Below are 18,129 nucleotides of genomic sequence, written 5' to 3'. Positions count from 1 at the left end.
TCAAACACAAGATTCTTTGTCAATTATAATTTAGCTTGTGCTATTTAACCTATGGTTGAAACATATTTATTGGCTGTTGTTTGCAAATGTTAGGTTTTGCCTTCTCGAGATTAATTAGAACATTTCTGTACCATGGTGTGTTTTGTTGGGTATTTTAAATAAAATAGGTAAAATACAAAATCTGCAATCAAAGTTGGAAGAGAAGTACCAATCGTATCAGGGTTGGTTGTCATAATATTTACACTTTCACTTCGCAAAAATATATCCCTATGTCTTACGATTAAAACAACTGAGGAAGACAAATCTTTACATAAAAAATATAAAAGACTAAACAGTGCACTTCTTCTGAGTAAAACCAAACCACTTAGTAATAGCTGGTAATTTCTTCATAATAAAGCATGAATAATTGTTTCACAGGCATTTTCATGGACAGACTCCCAAGTAATAAAACTGTCAAATAAGTGAATATGCAGAATTTGTCAAAGCACTAAGCAAATTTGGCGCCATTTTCACAAAAGGAATGCTGTTCAGTCAGTGGTGATCCAAATGATAAAAAAAAGATTAGGCTATATCATAAAACAAAAAAAGCTATTTTTAGAGTGAAGTCAGTGCTAGGCCTATAAGTATGTGAGCCAAATGGAAGTGTGGCTGCCAAATGGAGGCATGTTTGTCTTTTTGAAAGATGGGTCTGTTCTTTGGCAAATATTTTATCCACCTCAGAACTGGCTGGGTAAATATAGTTTACCATTGGCCAAAATAATGCAAAATTATCAGTGTGTCAGTTATTGATTATTGTGAGAACTCAACATACAATGTTGAAGGAAATTAAAGGTTTAAATTGCTCCCTGAACAAAATAACAAACTAGCGAGCATCTAGAGATCAAATTACAGGGACATTTGTTAAATTTGTGCAAAAACAATCAAATGAACAATACAATTAAAAGATCTGAAATATATTTTACTCAAAAAAACCTTACTCAAAACTCTTGGGCAGAGGACACAAAGGAGCAGTGCTGGTGTTTTACTGAACTTTTTTTTCTTCTTCTTCAAGTTTTAAAGATCACTGACTTTAAGTCAGGGCTGGCTGTGTCTGAAGCACCCAGTAAAACAGCATCGGCGATGGTGAGTGGTGTCTGTTTATGACTAATTTCTAGCTGCAGTCGGAGGGCAGAGAGAGAGAGAGAGAGAGAGAGAGAGAGAGAGAGAGAGAGAGAGAGAGAGAGAGAGAGAGAGAGAGCTTCCTAGTAACAAGGGGGCAATTGTTTGGGGCTATAGGACAGTGCCATGTGGTTGTCAAGCAAACAAGGTAGTAGTGGAACCTATTAGAGATGGACCATTTAGTATCTGATATTTGCTCTTCACTGCTGGGTATGGCCAACACATGGGCATTTTTATGAGGCATCTGCTGAAGTGAGGAAAAAAGGGTTTGCTTTTGCTGGGTAGTCAAGACCCTAATAACTGTGTAGGCAGGCAGAAAACCAAAATGTTTAATTAGCCTTATTATTATTATTATTTAATCAGCCTTATTATTGTTATTTAATCGTGTCTATGTTTATTTAAATCTGTGTTTTCCCATGTGCTTTATTTCATTGTGAAGAGTCAGTCTTTGAGCTTGGTGAACTCTATTAGACACTTCTCTGTTGGAGAAATATTGGTGGGTTCTGGGGAGGCCCAATGTTTTCAATTTCAACAAGTTCACTTGGCAAAGAACTCCCTCTTCATAAATGACATGTTTCATTGTATCAACACTACAGTGAAATGATGGTAGTCTTGAAAGGTTTACTACATAGTCATGCTTCCTTTTGAGTGGGCCTATGCAGGAGAAAAGCTGAATACACATTTCCATATGAGCACACCACATTATAAAATATCTTCATGAGACAGCCCTGCAATTCACAAGAGTTGTACACTCACAACACAAGTTCAACAATATTAACTAATTGGTTGCCAATGGGATAACTTAATAATACTCTAATTGCAAAGTCTAATTTGAAGAAAATTTCTTCATGCACATGCCATTATCAGCAACAATTAAAAAGAAATAAACTAAATTAGGACTGTAAAATTGTAAGACAGTATTTTCACTTACCCACAAGGTACTTTATCAGTGTTATACATTTGGTTTATTAGTTGAAGGCTACTCAATCCACTCATTTGTTTTATCTTGTGTACAAAACTGTCTAAGAAAAAAATAACATATTGAATATGAATCTTGAACGCTACAATTCATCTTCAATGCTACAACGTGCCTCCAATTCGCTTTGTTGGAACAGCCAGTTAAAATAATGTACAGTATAATTAGACATGGTCATTATCGTCGTTATGCTCATTGAAATAGTAGTTAATAATAGTTAATAATCAATATGGCCAATCCGTGCAGGTACTGATGCTGATCGTGACGCTGATTGGTCATTTACGTAATACGTTCTCGCGTCTACTTCCTCCTCTCTCGCGGTGAAAATGGCGGAGTACGACCTCACCACCAAAATTGCCCATTTTTTGGACCGACATCTCGTCTTTCCTTTGCTGGAATTCCTTTCTGTCAAAGAGGTAAATGCGTGTGTTATGTTAAGTTGTACCTACAATCTAAGTTTTCGGTAGAAGTGTGTAAATTACCCATGTAAATAATGTAAACGCCACGTGCGTGAAAGAGTCGCCCATGAATTGGGGCCTCGCGCTGTTTCAGGGCCAACAGCACAGACAGCTGAACTAGCTTGCTGGCTAGCACATGCTTCGTCTGTTAGCTAGCTATATTGGTTATTTAGTAAACGCTATGTTGGTGTCAGTTTGATATATATTAACGTATTGTATAACCTTAACTTCAGCACACTTGCTAACGTTAGCTAACTGTATTTGTTTAAACCTAGGCTAACTGTAGTTAGCTAACTAACGTTAACCGGCACTGGCGGCTGCTGCTAATTTAATTATGCTAACGTTACTTATCTGGCTAGCCTAGTGAACGAACATTTGCTACGTGCATTGAGCTTTTATTGTTCAACATTGCTATCTGCAGATCTTGGTAACATGACTCCTAGATGCTAGCGAGATCCTCGTCTCGATGATGTATTTAACTATAGTAGTGTGTCCTTGTCAACTGGGTATCGCGTTAACTGTTATTGTTGTTAGTTAGCTGGCTAGAAAGGTTAACTATAAACACTAGATATGCATTTAAAGTAACGTTACCACAAGGCAATAACATATATTCACGATGCCCAGAGCTTACCCGTGACGTTGCACAACGATTGAAGTTAATAAAGGACCATCCACACCAAGGACCATAACTAAAAATTATACATAACTCGAAACCTTGGCGAGCATCCACACCAGCGGTAGGCTGGAAAATAGAACGAGTCACAATTCCCCCATGGCTGAAAAATGGCAAAAGAACGTTGGCTAAGCTGGAACACCAGCTGAACGTTTTTGACTCGAGTGACGCTTAGAATTCCATTTTGCCTATGTCTAAATGTCACCCCAAAAATGTATCCCTTTTTATTTTACCACTACAGTCTGTTCTTAGGACTAAACTGAAAAAGAACGTGTGTAGAAAGTAAACATCAGCACCTCGATGCTGCCAAGTGTGCTTATGTCAGCATTTTTTATTTATTTTATTTAACATTTTATTTAGTTAGGCAAGTCTGTTAAGAACACTCTTATTTACGATGATGGCCAGCAAAAGGCCTCCTGTGGGGTCAGGGATTCAAAATATATAATTATAGGACTAAAAACATCACAACAAGAGACAACACCACCATAGAGAGACCTGAGATGACAACATAGCAAGGCAGCAACACATGACAACACAACATGGTAGCAACACAAAATATGGTACAAACATTATTGGGCACAGACAACAGCACAAAGGGCAAGAAAGGAGAGACAACAATCACAACACATACGGAAGTAAGAAAGAAATGGCTATTTCTGTTCTAGCGATTGATGAAGACAGAGTACGGTGCCCAGCCTTACATAATTAGAATGGAGAGATTCCCGTGTTTAAAATGGTGTACAATTTGTAAACATCTAAATATACATGTTGTGAAATATTTGGTTAAATAAACAGACATACTGATATTTCCCTTCAGGAAACAATGGGATGACCTGAATAATTTTTTGTTGTTTACATTTAAACTACAGAGACGTGGGCAGGTTTCATTACCAACAATAGCAAAGCAGGCATTGTGACGTAGAACAATAGGCTGGGAATAGAACGTTCGAAAGGCGAGTTGGTGCTCAATAGAACTAATAGGAGCTGGCAGGGTGAAAAATGCCCTAAAATAAGGCCAGCTTTTTTTTCTTCTCGTGATTACTTCAAAACTATGGGAAGCAGCTATGACATTTTTGTAATATTATGAAACGGGGCTCCACAGCGATGCAATGAACTAGTTTTTATTTTAAAAAACCATTGTTAAAAATTTCATCCAGCCTACCAGCATATTCTTTATCAGGACACCTGCCACTCATTCAACACATCCTACTACACGCTGTAGGCCTTTTAATAAGGTGTTAACACAAGACCATCCAGTGCTTCAGGGTGTATTCATTGTCCATAGTGACAACTGTACATAATACTTCAATGTACATGTAATATAGAAACTATTTTATATATTTTAAATTTAGTTATTCAAAAACATATGCTGTTTAGCCACTTGTGGTTTGCAATTGAATTCCAAACAAATTGCAAATCATTAGAAAAATGGATATTTTTCGCTGTGCTCATGTCTGACCTGTGCGACAGTTCATTTGGCCTAGGACTGTTTTACATTTAGCAAGAGCAATCCTCCTTCACTCAAGGAAAAGGCTATTAGGCCTAGTATAAATAAAAAAATATCCTGTAGCTTTTCATGTGAAGGGGAATGGAGGAGAGGCTTGAATAGCCTACTGCGCACGGAAACAGCTGGGAGAGAGGCTAGAGATGTGTAGCTGAAGTAAGAAGCTAGATATTAGGCCATTCATTAGCTAAGTAAATAGGTTTATAAATATTTACCTGTCAAAGTGCAAGGGGGAAAAGTTAGCCGACTAGGAAATGGCAGATCTGTGCATTCAACCAGGCTGCGCTCTGCAGTCCCGGACACTCAAAGCTCCACTATTGATTAGGCCTACTTTTTTAGAAAATACAATAATTTTACCTAGGCTACAACAACACAGTGGAATGTATTATTATCAAGTGAATTCACAATTGTCTAGGGCTGTAAACTGCGACGATGTAGACTAATTTGAATAACTGCTCAAACATACTGTTTTGAATACTTCATGACAAAATAACTGTACAGCCTATGCCTGATTATGCAACCATTTGGATCAGGTATGGGTTTGTTCTCTGCAGTTTAAAGGAATACTTCGGGATTTTGTCAATGATGTCCTTTACCTACTTCCCCAGAGTCAGATGAACTCGTGGATATCATTTTTAGATTGAAGTTGCCAGCGCAATTGCAAACTAGCGTTAGTGCAATGCCTTGAAGTCTATGGGTATCTGCTAGCATGGTTCCTTCATACTGGACACAGAGACAACAATGGTTTTCACCAGGCAAAATCCCATAGTTGGAACTTAAAGGTCCCGATAGGTACATCAGCAGGCCATCACTCTCACACTCTCGCTCTCCTTACAAACTCTGCTATTCTACATTCAGCAAGCAAGCGCATGCTGGAATCACTCCTAGATAGGCTAGTAGTAAATGAAATGCTCAAGTTAAGTATACCACAATAGCTTGTTGTCTAGCTTTTCCTGGGACTCCAAGAGCTAAGGGATTAGCTGTAGCTGAGAGGCCAGGTGCGTAGTTGTGCAAAGAGGACCGTGAAGACTGACGAGATGTGTAGCTTAAGTTAGAAACGAATGCAACTCATCACCTACTATTAGATGAGTTTATTAGTCACATGCACAGGGTTGCACATGTCATTGCAGGGTACAGTGAAATTCTTGGGGGGGGGGTCTTGAGTTTACAAGGTCCAGAAAGGCATACTAGCAGGACAGTCATGTGTATTTTGTCAGGATGTATTGGTGTTAAAATGGGATTGCCATTGGAAAATATGGCCTTCTGTTTGTCGTGGCTCATTGTCCTCCCACATTTTACTACAATTAATGTGGCCACAAATATGCTCACACATGCTCAGTTATTCAGGAAAGCTCACTGTGGGCTTTGCCTTATCTCCTCTCTGGGCAGCCTCTCGCAGCTAGAACCAAGAACACTTCAATAGAACACTTTTTTTGATTGGTTGTCATTGTTTTATCGTTGGAGGGACAGGGAAAAAATCGCTCTGAAAGTGATCCAAACGATAGCTCTTATCATTCTCCGCACTTTTTGTCGTTATTGTGTGAACTCTCCTGTTAATTTGAATTATAACAAAAAATTATATAAATATGGTCCTTGGTGTGGACGGCTCTTAAGTTATCGTTTTTAGTCAAAGTATGATGTATTTGAGCTTGAAGTGGGAAATCCGAAGTGGGGTGATTTAGGATTATCTCTTTCCCCTATGATATGACGTGCTAAAAATGTTCTGTCCTTTTTTCTTTTCGGGTCCTTGTATTTATTTGAATGTTACCACCCACCAGCATGGCATTGTTTTTATTAATCAGAAACACCAGCAAATTAAAATAAGGGGTTCAAACTTGTTGGGTAATTTATGCTGGTCTATATTTCCCCAAAATGTGTATGACCATTTTATAAATGTGTGATATGATTGAATTTTACAACCCTGCTCCCAAGATGAATGGTTATTACCACTAAAGTATTGCTTCACCACTTTGATTGGTGCAGCTAGACCACAAGTGTCTATCCTATAATGAACAGGCACCTGCAAAATAAAATTCAACGAACGTGTATCTGTTTTGTTGTGCTGTTACATTTGTATTGGTGTTTTGTGTCCAATGCGCTCAAGGTGTTAAATGTCATTTGCGACGTGCGTCAGAAGTCATTGTCGCCTATCATTTCACTTCCCCTGTGAGAACCATGTGATTTCTTTGCTTTGCCGTACATCAACCAACCTACCCAAAGTCGCACCATGTGCGGTATAATGTAAAAAAAACTTGTCTTGTGGAAGATGCGAGGAGAATAACAATTGATGAAGTCAAAGATACTGGTTTCCATCTGTGACGAGGTTTTCAGTCTAGCCAGCTGGCTAATCTTTTGAATAAGATATATTACAAAAAATAAACGAGCAACAGAACGTTAGCTAGCTAGATAAGATTAGCAAGATGTCTAGCTAAGGTTAGCATGCTAGCTAGCTACTCTAGCACTTGTCAGTTCTGTATTTTCTTCTCCACTCCATGTGGAAATCACCACAGTGTTCTTTTCCAGCTCCAATTCGTGAATATTTACACGTAGCTTGCATCACTCTTCGGTGTAACCAAAACAAGCATTTACGCTTTAGGGCAGGAATTATGTCAAAATGAGGGCGGCATTGCCCTCTGCTGGGCGACGTTAACAACCAGGCGTCCATTACAGCTAAACATGTTTTCTAAATTCGTTAGTCAGGTTAAAAGCTGAATTCCTTACATCTGTCATTGTCAGCAGTTCTCTTTAAACTGGGTTGTAAAAGTTAAGGATTTGAAACTGTATATTCCAAAAGAACCCAATGTCCCACCTTTTTAACCATTTCCACTTTCAGATCTACAATGAGAAAGAACTGCTTCATGGAAAATTGGATCTCCTTAGCGAGACCAACATGGTGGACTTCGCCATGGATGTTCACAAAAACCTCTTCCCTGAGAAAGAGATCCCCGCCAGTAAGTATACTGCACACTGCTTGGTCTACCTCCTAAAATGTTTGTTAAAGAAACCGGTACAGTGATATGGGTTATGCATGGTTAAGTATTGTTTACACTTATTGATGGAACAATCACAAGATGGTGGCAGAACTGATTGCACACCATCCCCCTCACATTTTACAGTCATGACTAATACAATCCTCACTGTCCCAAAAACTAGAATAAACAGTAATCTTTAATGTTTCATTTAATGGTATTTTCCTGAGTAATGCCTTGGTCAAAGCCTCTAATGGTTTCTCTATGTCCATGTGAAGCCTTAAGGGAGAAGAGGATCACTGTGGTGGGTCAGCTGAAGCAGCTGCAGGGTGAGACAGAACCCATTGTGAAGATGTTTGAGGACCCAGAGACCACCAAACAGATGCAGTCAACCAGGTTAGTTAGAACCTCCTGCCTCACCACTTGACAGCTGGATGGTTTAGGAGTTGTCATTTGCATTGTATAGATGGTCCATCATTAACAACGCATTTTTTTTTTTTTTTGCAATTCTTGAGGTCCCACAGTAGTTTTTTTTTCTGGCTGTTGTAAGATTCTCTTACTTTGCAGGCTTACGGAATGTAAATTACTTTGCAGGCTTACGGAAGTTCAAGTGGCATATAATTGAGAGGATGGTAATAAAAAAAAATTGGTATGCCTACATTTTGGATACAATTATTTCCCGAGAGTGGCTTTAGGGTTACATCTTGCAAACTCACTCGGCAAACGCAGACGAGGAGACCGATGCACAATGCTGCGGTGAATGTTAAGGACATTTGGTCTGTGCTGACTTTGCCGTGATTAAAATAGTTTGGTTAAACTCAAGTCCTCATTCTTTACTTGGCTTCTTGGCAGGAGTGAGTTCAGTTCATCAAAGGACACTTCTCATCCACTTGCCAATCTAGAAGTCTTTGTTAAAGGTTTGGGTTTAAAACATGTTTATCAAAGCAGGCATTTTATACTGACCGTTATGCCATTGTAATGGGAGTTTTGAAGCCTTGTGAATTAACTTTTTGGAGTGCAGTCTGTTGTACTGTTTTTATTTTTTTATATATATATATTTTTTTCTTCTTCTATTCAGATTTCCGTTTGAGTAATCTCTCTTCATAGGCAGGATCATGTTTCTCTCTTGTTATGCGGGGATTCGTTTTGATACCGTTGGATTTGTAGAACAGTACAAGACATGTCCCGGGTCACCAAAAAACTCTTCACAAAACCAAAAGGGCAAGCCATGACAATTTTTGTGTACTGCGCAAATATCTGCTAAAGTTACTCTGGATGCGGTAGTGTGTTTTTGATGTAATTTTGGATTTATATAGCGGATCATCCCTGACCTGAAATGGCAAAGAGGTTCAATATTTAAATCCCCAAGTCCTGTCTTTTTGGGATAATACTGTGTGATAATGGTTTGTGTTGGAGAGAGACTGTCTTTTTAGGTGCATTTTATGCCGTCATACCTCATAGGCCTGCCCTCAACTTAATATCTCTAAGAAGCCAATCCAATATAGTTTAGGCCTAGCCAATAAATGCTTAAAATTGTCGTTCACTTTCTGGATTATTTTTGCAATGTTTCTGATCCATGTTCATAGGTTGAGGAAATTAAACAATTCTATGGATCTTGAGTTTGTCAACTTCCATAGCTTCTTTGCTCTTTTTGGTGCAGAAGGTGGTGGTAGTAATGCAATGCTGTTTACCTTTTTGAAGGGGTATTCAAGGCACAATGTAGACCTTTACATTTGGATATGTGGATTATCTTGCCGTTGTTCCTGTGGGGACTGTGGCTTGAAAGGCAGTTGTGGATGTGAGAACCTGAGTCAGGTCTTGGTCAGGTCTTGGCTGTTGTGGTGACCATATTACCACCACACCGGTGGTCATGAGTCATGAAGGCAGTCAAGTTCGACCTGACTGCTTAGTCACGGTAGTTACGCTTCTCCAAGTGCGGATTCTGCTGATGGTCATTAGTAGCCTACCAAACTTGCTAATTGCCTGGTACTCAGCATTCTATTGCCCCTCTAATCACTCTTACATCAATGCAAATCTAATCAAACACTTAATGAGAGCTCATATTGTGCAACATTTCTTTAGGCTATGCAATTGCGTGAGAACCGTGATGGGCTCAATTAAAATAAAAAAGATTCCCATCAGCTTTCTGTAGGCTAAGCCTACTATTTATTTCTCAACTTTCCTAATATTAAGCACCTTTTTTTTGCTTTAAAACAGGAGTATAGCCTTCCTGGCTGGGATGAAAGTGAACCACGGGGAAAGCGTCCTCCATTCGCTATTTAATGGCATAGGTGACTTTATTTATCCTGCCTGTTTCTAGACAGAATGGAGTATTTATGCACCTAAGTCAAAACAAATTTCACACCTTCATTTTTAATTTAACCTTTATTTAACTAGGCAAGTAATTTATATGTAAATACACGATTAAATCAATAATAGAATGATAGGTTAATATTTTGACCAATCACTTGTGAATGATTCCCCGGGTAAGGCTTGAAACAATGCATGTTTTCTTTTGTTGAACTTTTTTCAAATCCTAGTCGCACACCTCATGTAGCCTAGCCCATAGGCCTATGTTTTGATAAGGTTTTTATCTTAACTAAAGTGGCCAAATAACTTAAAATTAAGCATATTAATATGTTTTACAACAGGTGTAGAGCCTAACTGGCATACATATGCAGCGAGTGAGTTTCAAGGTGGGGAAGATCATTTTCACCATTAAAAATAAATAAAAGCATTACATGCGTAATCGCAGTTACGGTCACTTGGTAATGTTAATGGACATTAGCGCTTATCACCTACTGCCGTGTGCGCATTGCTGCGCTTTTTAACCTGTCTGGGCTAGGGGGCAGTATTTTCACCGCCGGATGAAAAACGTACCCAATTTAAACAGGTTACTACTCTGGGCCAGAAACTAGAATATGCATATTATTAGTAGATTTGGATAGAAAACACTGAACTTTCTAAAACTGTTTGAATGGTGTCTGAGTATAACAGAACTCATGGCAGGCAAAAACCTGAGAAAATTCCAAGCAGGAAGTGGAAAGTCTGAGAATTGTAGTTCTTCTTTAAATTCTCTATTGAAACTACAGTGTCTGTGGGCGATGTTGCACTTCCTAAGGCTTCCATTGGCTGTCTAAAGCTTTCAGAAAGTGGTTTGAGCATTTTCCTGTCACTGGGCAGATAGTAGGAGCTCAGTTACTGAGTGGTCTGCCTGGCAACAAAGGGATTGGATATGCTCAGTCCCGCGAGCGCGCCCCTCCTTTTTCTTCTTGAATGAATATGCTATTGTCGGGTTGGAATATTATCGCAATGTTACGTTAAAAATACCATAAAGATTGATTTTAAACAGCGTTTGACATGCTTCTAAGTACGGTAATGGAACATTTTGACTTTTCGTCTCTGGTTCCGCGCTCGCGCGTTATGCCTTTGGATAAGTGATCTGTACGCACGAACAAATTGGAGGTATTTGGACATAAATATGGATTATTTGGAACAAAAACAACATTTCTTGTTGAAGATCAGCAAAGGTAAGAGAATATTTCTAATACTAATTCTGAGTTTAGGTTGCCCCGAACTTGGAGGGTGTCTGAATAGCTCGCCGTGATGGCTGAGCTATGTACTCAGAATATTGAAAAATGTGCTTTCTCCGTACAGCCATTTTAAAATCTGACACAGCGGTTGCATCAAGGAGTAGTGTATCTTTAATTCTTTAAATAATTGTTATATATTTTGTCAACGTTTATGATGAGTATTGTTGTAAATTGATGTGCACATTCACTGGTAGTTTTGGTGGGAATACATTTTCTGAACGTCACACGACAATGTAAAATTCTGGTTTTGGATATAAATATGAACTTTATCGAACAAAACATACATGTATTGTGTAACATAATGTCCTAGGAGTGTCATCTGATGAAGATCGTCAAAGGTTAGTGCTTCATTTAGCTGTGTTTTGGGTTTGCTTGACACATGTCCTTGCTTGGAAAATGGCTGTGTGATTATATTTGTCTATGTACTCTCCTAACATAATCTAATGTTTTGCTTTCGCTGTAAAGCCTTTTTGAAATCGGACAATGAGGTTAGATTAACGAGAAGTGTATGTTTGAGAAAGTTGAATTATGACATTTTGTTGTTGAATTTTCCGCCCTGATATTTCACTGGCTGAGTCCCACTTTAATATGACAAAATAGCCTAATCATTTATTAGCATTTTAAGCTAAACATTCTGATCTTTTGCGTCAGCCTCCTTGCATAAAAATAAAAAGGTTTTTGGGATGCTAGTGGTTGTATTCATTAGGTATCCATCGCATCCCACAACTGTCCCAGACTATGTTAGGAATATTTATTTTTCGCATAGAATAGGCAACGTTGTCCTTGGAGGGTAGTAGATTGACATAGGTTAGAGCTTTTGCTGTTTGTTTGGCCTACTCCTCTTGTTGGCTAACAAAGTAAATGTGGACAGTCCTTCCAGTATCTTCAGTATGCCCCTCGGAATTAGATAAGGACATGTGCAGTTGCGTCCCCGACGTGTCGGTCTAAACTTGTATCCTGTGAGAAAGACGTGAGTCGCACTTGCACAATGGCCGCTAAATGCATTACATTCTTTTTTTTTAAGGGGGCAATACGGCCACACACATGGGATGCCGCTGGGAAATTCGAGGCATTAACTTCTATGGGCTACGTGGGACGCTAGCGTCCAGAATGTTTAGCTTAGAATGCTAATAAATGATTAGGCTATTTTGTCACATTAAAGCGGGACACAGCCAGTTAACCTGTTGGGGCTAGGGGGCAGTATTTTCACGGCTGGATAAAAAAACGTACCCGATTTTAATCTGGTTACTAATCCTACCCAGTAACTACAATATGCATATACTTATTATATATGGATAGAAAACACCCTAAAGTTTCTAAAACTGTTTGAATGGTGTCTGAGTATAACAGAACTCATTTGGCAGGCAAAACCCTGAGACATTTTCTGACAGGAAGTGGATACCTGATGTGTTGAATTACCTTTAAGCCTATGCCATTGAAACACACAGGGGTTGATTAATGTTTTGGCACTTCCTATTGCTTCCACTAGATGTCACCAGCCTTTACAAAGTGTTTTGAGTCTTTTACTGTGAGATCTGACCGAACAAGATGGAACGGTGATGGCCGATTAGACTCTGGCGCGCGAGTTCATGTTGGGTACCCTCGTTCCAATACGTTATAAAAGAGAATGCATTCGTCCACCTTGAATATTATTCATGTTCTGGTTAAAAAAGGCACTAATGATTTATCCTATACAACGTTTGACATGTTTGAACGAACGTAAATATATTTTTTCCCCTCGTTCATGACGAGAAGTCCGGCTGGCTTAGATCATGTGCTAACAACACGGAGCTTTTTGGATATAAATGATGAGCTTTTTTGAACAAAACTACATTCGTTATGGACCTGGGATTCCTGGAAGTGACATCTGATGAAGAGAATCAAAGGTAATGGATTATTTACATAGTATTTTCGATTTTAGATCTCTCCAACATGGCCGTTTGTCTGTATAGCAAAGCATATTTTTCTGGGCGCAGTGCTCAGATTATTGCAAAGTGTGATTTCCCAGTAAGGTTATTTTTAAATCTGGCAAGTTGATTGCGTTCAAGAGATGTAAATCTATAATTCTTTAAATGACAATATAATATTTTACCAATGTTTTCTAATTTTAATTATTTAATTTGTGGTGCTGACTTGACTGCCGGTTATTGGAGGGAAACGATTTCCTCAACATCAATGCCATAGTAAAACGCTGTTTTTGGATATAAATATGAACTTGATAGAACTAAAAATGCATGCATTGTCTAACATAATGTCCTAGGAGTGTCATCTGATGGAGATTGTAAAAGGTTAGTGCATCATTTTAGCTGGTTTTATGGTTTTGGTGACGCCTGTCTTTGAATTGACAAAACATTACACACAGCTATTGTCAATGTACTCTCCTAACATAATCTAACTTTATGCTTTCGCCGTAAAACCTTTTTGAAATCGGACAACGTGGTTAGATTAAGGAGATGTTTATCTTTCAAAGGGTGTAAGATGGTTGTATGTTTTAAAAATTTGAATTTTGACATTTATTTGGTTTCAAATTTGCCGCTCTTGAAATGCACCTGCTGTTGATAGGGTGCACCACGGGTGGCACGCTAGCGTCCCACATAGCCCCAAGAAGTTAAATATCCAGGTGGCAAATTCAAAAACAACGTCATAATTCAACTTTCTCAAACATACACCATTTTAAAGATACACTTTTCCTTGATGTAACCACATTGTCCGATTTTTCAAAAAGGCTTTACAGCGAATGCAAAACATTAGATTTTTAGCAGAGTACAAAAATAATCACACAGCCATTTTCCAAGCAAGGACATGTGTCAATAAAACACAGCTAAATGAAGTACTAACCTTTGACCATCTTCATCAGATGACACTCCTAGGACATTATGTTACACAATACATGTATGTTTTGTTCGATAAAGTTCATATTTATATCCAAAACCAGAATTTTACATTGTCGTGTGACGTTCAGAAAATGTATTCCCACCAAAACTACCAGTGAATGTGCACATCAATTTACAACAATACTCATCATAAACGTTGACAAAATATATAACAATTATTTAAAGAATTATAGATACACTACTCCTTGATGCAACCGCTGTGTCAGATTTTAAAATGGCTGTACGGAGAAAGCACATTTTTCAATATTCTGAGTACATAGCTCAGCCATCACGGCGAGCTATTCAGACACCCTCCAAGTTCGGGGCAACCTAAACTCAGTATTAGAAATATTCTCTTACCTTTGCTGATCTTCGTCAGAATGCACTCCCAGGACTGCTACTTCAACAAGAAATGTTGTTTTTGTTCCAAATAATCCATATTTATGTCCAAATACCTCCGTTTTGTTCATGCGTACAGATCACTTATCCAAAGGCATAACGCGCGAGCGCGGAACCAGAGACAAAGTCAAAATGTTCCATTACCGTACTTAGAAGCATGTCAAACGCTGTATAAAATCAATCTTTATGGTATTTTTAATGTAACATTGCGATAATATTCCAACCGGACAATAGCGTATTCATTCAAGGAGAAAAAGGAACAGTGTGCTCGCGTGACCGCATATCCAATCCCTTTGTTGCAGACCACTCAGTAACTGAGCTCCTATACTCTGCCCAGTGACAGGAGAAGGCTAAACCCACTTTCTGAAGGCTTTAGACAGTCAATAGAAGCCTTAGGAAGTGCAACGTAACCCCACAGATACTGTAGTTTCGAAAGGGACTAGAAAGAACTACAATTCTCAGATCTTCCACTTCCTGGTTGACTTTTTCTCAGGTTTTTGCCTGCCATATGAGATCTTTTATACTCACAGACACCATTCAAACAGTTTTAGAAACTTCAGAGTGTTTTCTATCCAAATCTACTAATAATATGCATATTGTAGTTTCTGGGCCAGAGTAGTAACCTGTTTAAATTGGGTACGTTTTTCATTCGGCCGTGAAAATACTGCCCCCTATCCCAGACAGGTTAAGTGCTTGTCCAATTGTTAATGAGACTGAAGTGTAGAGCCTACACAATAAAACTAAGCAGAGATCATACCGTTCATGCAACTTTTTTCAAATCATTAATAGTCCCGTCATGCAGCGTTAATGTATTACAAATCCCTGTGTGTATCACATCTAAAGTTGCATAAATAACTCTAAGCATATAGGATTATCTGTTTCTTTGTTAACCGCTTAACACCGGCTAGCCGCATGTGCGCACTCCCTCAAATCGTTTGCAGAAAATATCCTTTCTATATTTTCCAATTGTATTCCTCATGCTATAAAATAATGCTGTGGAATTCACAGCCATATGGCATAGCCATATCTGTACCTAACATAAGGACTACTCAGAGTATGATTTTCTGTTCTCCTGAATTAGACCTCATTTAAAATGAAATGATGTATTTATTGTGAAGGTGTAATTTAATGTAATATAGCTTATTAGGCTTTTTAAAATGTAGATGTTCCAAAGGTCTGCATTAGTGGCTTGTATGCTGCCAGACGATGCTAAATGTGTATGTTAATTAACAGTCAATTACTGTGAGACCAGCAGTTATTTGCTTGACAATTTTCGTGACCGCCGCAGCCCTACTAAAGACTATGTAATCCACATGGAGAGATTGAGAACTTGGATTAATCACTGAGGTCAGGACTGTGATCCCACAGTGCTCAGCGGAGATACATTCCCCTCTACAGGGAAGCTTGTCACCCAGGAGCTACCGGAGTCAATCTGTCTTTTATTAGTTTCTAGGCAGGAGATGGTGAGAACTGACAAAACTACATATATAGCGTACAGGGAGACATTTAACGGTTTCCCGATAAATTGAAAGAAAGGCAAGTGAAATGTTATCCCGGAGACCACCGTTCAATCACATTGACTCTAGTTAAGGTGTTTATCTTAATTTAGTAACTCACATCAAGAAATTAACTAGATCTGCAGTAATCACAGAATTCTCAACTTCTCCCATCGTTATATTGTCTCACTCATTTCCATTCTTGCTCTCTACACACGTGTGCATGCCGCGCACACAAGCTCTTGATTACTGAAATGACAGTTTTTAATGAGACTATGTAGGCAAGCTATATTCCCTGCCAAAATCACAACAGATTTATCACAAATTCAGAATGGACTGACCAATTAGAGGCAGTTATTTAGCATTACACGCCATTAAACCGCAAGCACCAGCAATTTCAGTAAAACATACAGTGCATTCGGAAAGTATTTGGACCACTTGACTTATTCCACATTTTGTTACGTTGCAGCCTTATTCTAAAATGAATTGTATTTTTACCCTCAAGCCACACTACCCCCATAATGACAAAGCAAAAACAGGTTTTTTGAATTATCAAAAAACAGATCACATTTACATAAGTATTCAGACCCTTTACTTAGTTAAATCACCTATGGCAGTGATTTACAGCCTCAGGTCTGATGCTACAAGCTTGGCACAACTATTTGGGGGTTTCTCCCATTCTTCTCTGCAGATGAGAGAGTGAGAGAGACTCTCTTATCCCAAAGCCACTCCTGCGTTGTCCTGTTGGGGCAAAGGTTCACCTTCCAGTCTATTAATCTTTGCCTCGATCCTGACTAGTCTCACAGTCCCTGCCGCTGAAAAACATCCCCACAGCATGATGCTTCACTGTAGGGATGGTGCCAAGTTTCCTCCAGATGTGACGTTTGGCATTCAGGCCAAAGAGTTCAATCTTGGTTTCATCAGACCAGAGAATCTTGTTTCTCATGGTCTGATAGTCTTCAGGTGCCTTTTGGCAAACTGCAAGCGGGCTGTCATGTTCCTTTTACTGAGGAGTTGCTTCCATCTGGGCACTCTACTACAAAGGCCTGATTGGTGGAGTGCTGCAGAGATGGTTGTCCTTCTGGCAGATTCTCCCATCGCCACAGAGGAACTCTAGAGCTCTGTCAGAGTGTCCATTGGGATCTTGGTCACCTCCCTGACCAAGGCCCTTCTACCCTGATTGGTAAGTTGGACTGGGCAGCCAGCTCTAGGAAGAGTCTTGGTTGGATCCAATTTTCTTCCTTTCATGAATGGAGGCCGTTCTTCTTGGGAATCTTCAATGTAGCAGACTTTGTTAAATATATTTTTAATTTTACCCTTCCCCAGATCTGTGCCTCGACACAATCCTGTCTCTGAGCTTTAAGGACATTCCTTCGACCTCATGGCATGGTTTTTGCTCTGACTTGCTCTGTCAACTGTGACCTTTTTATATAAACAGGTGTGTGATTTTTCAAGTCATGTCCAATCAATTGATTTTACTACAGACTCCCAAGTTGTAGAAACAGCTCAAGGAGGATCAATGGAAACAGGATACACCTGAGCTCAATTCGGAGTTTCATAGTAAAGGTTCTGAATACTTGTATTCAAATTAAAACCAAAATATCTTATTTACATAAGTATTCTGACCCCCTTGACTTTTTCCACATTTTGTTTCATTACGGCATAATTCTAAAATACCCCATAATGACGCAGCGAAAACAGGTTTAAACATGTATTCAAATTAAAACAAATACCTTGTTTACATATTTGCAAAAATGTCTAAACCTATGTGGGCACCCCTTCAAATTAGTGGATTTGGTAAGTTCAGCCACACAGGTGTATAATATTGAGCACACACCCATGCAATCTCCATAGACAAACACTGACAGTAGAATGGCCTTACTGAAGAGCTCTGACTTTCAACGTGGCACCATCATAGGATGCCACCTTTCCAACAAATCAGTTTGTCAAATTTCTGCCCTGCTGGACCTGCCCTGGTCACCTGTAAGTGCTGTTATTGTGAAGTGGGAACGTCTAGGAGCAACAACTGC

General features: G+C 39.0%; 1 protein-coding gene across 1 annotated transcript in view; it reads left to right on the top strand.

Moving 5' to 3' along the window:
* The first annotated feature begins 2,455 nt into the window (after positions 1–2,455).
* The window catches only part of eif3ea (eukaryotic translation initiation factor 3, subunit E, a), a 57,978-nt gene continuing 42,304 nt past the window's right edge, over positions 2,456–18,129 (top strand). The window contains exons 1-3 of the mRNA NM_001141695.1: positions 2,456–2,550; positions 7,603–7,720; positions 8,017–8,134. Coding sequence (NP_001135167.1) covers positions 2,461–2,550; positions 7,603–7,720; positions 8,017–8,134 — 326 coding nt within the window. The 5' untranslated portion in view covers positions 2,456–2,460. The remainder of the gene's footprint in view (positions 2,551–7,602; positions 7,721–8,016; positions 8,135–18,129) is intronic.

Source organism: Salmo salar, chromosome 02, assembly GCF_965601325.2.
Source record: "Salmo salar chromosome 02, fSalSal1, whole genome shotgun sequence".
Classification (NCBI taxonomy): domain Eukaryota; kingdom Metazoa; phylum Chordata; class Actinopteri; order Salmoniformes; family Salmonidae; genus Salmo; species Salmo salar.
This window is presented reverse-complemented; position numbering and strand designations above follow the sequence as displayed.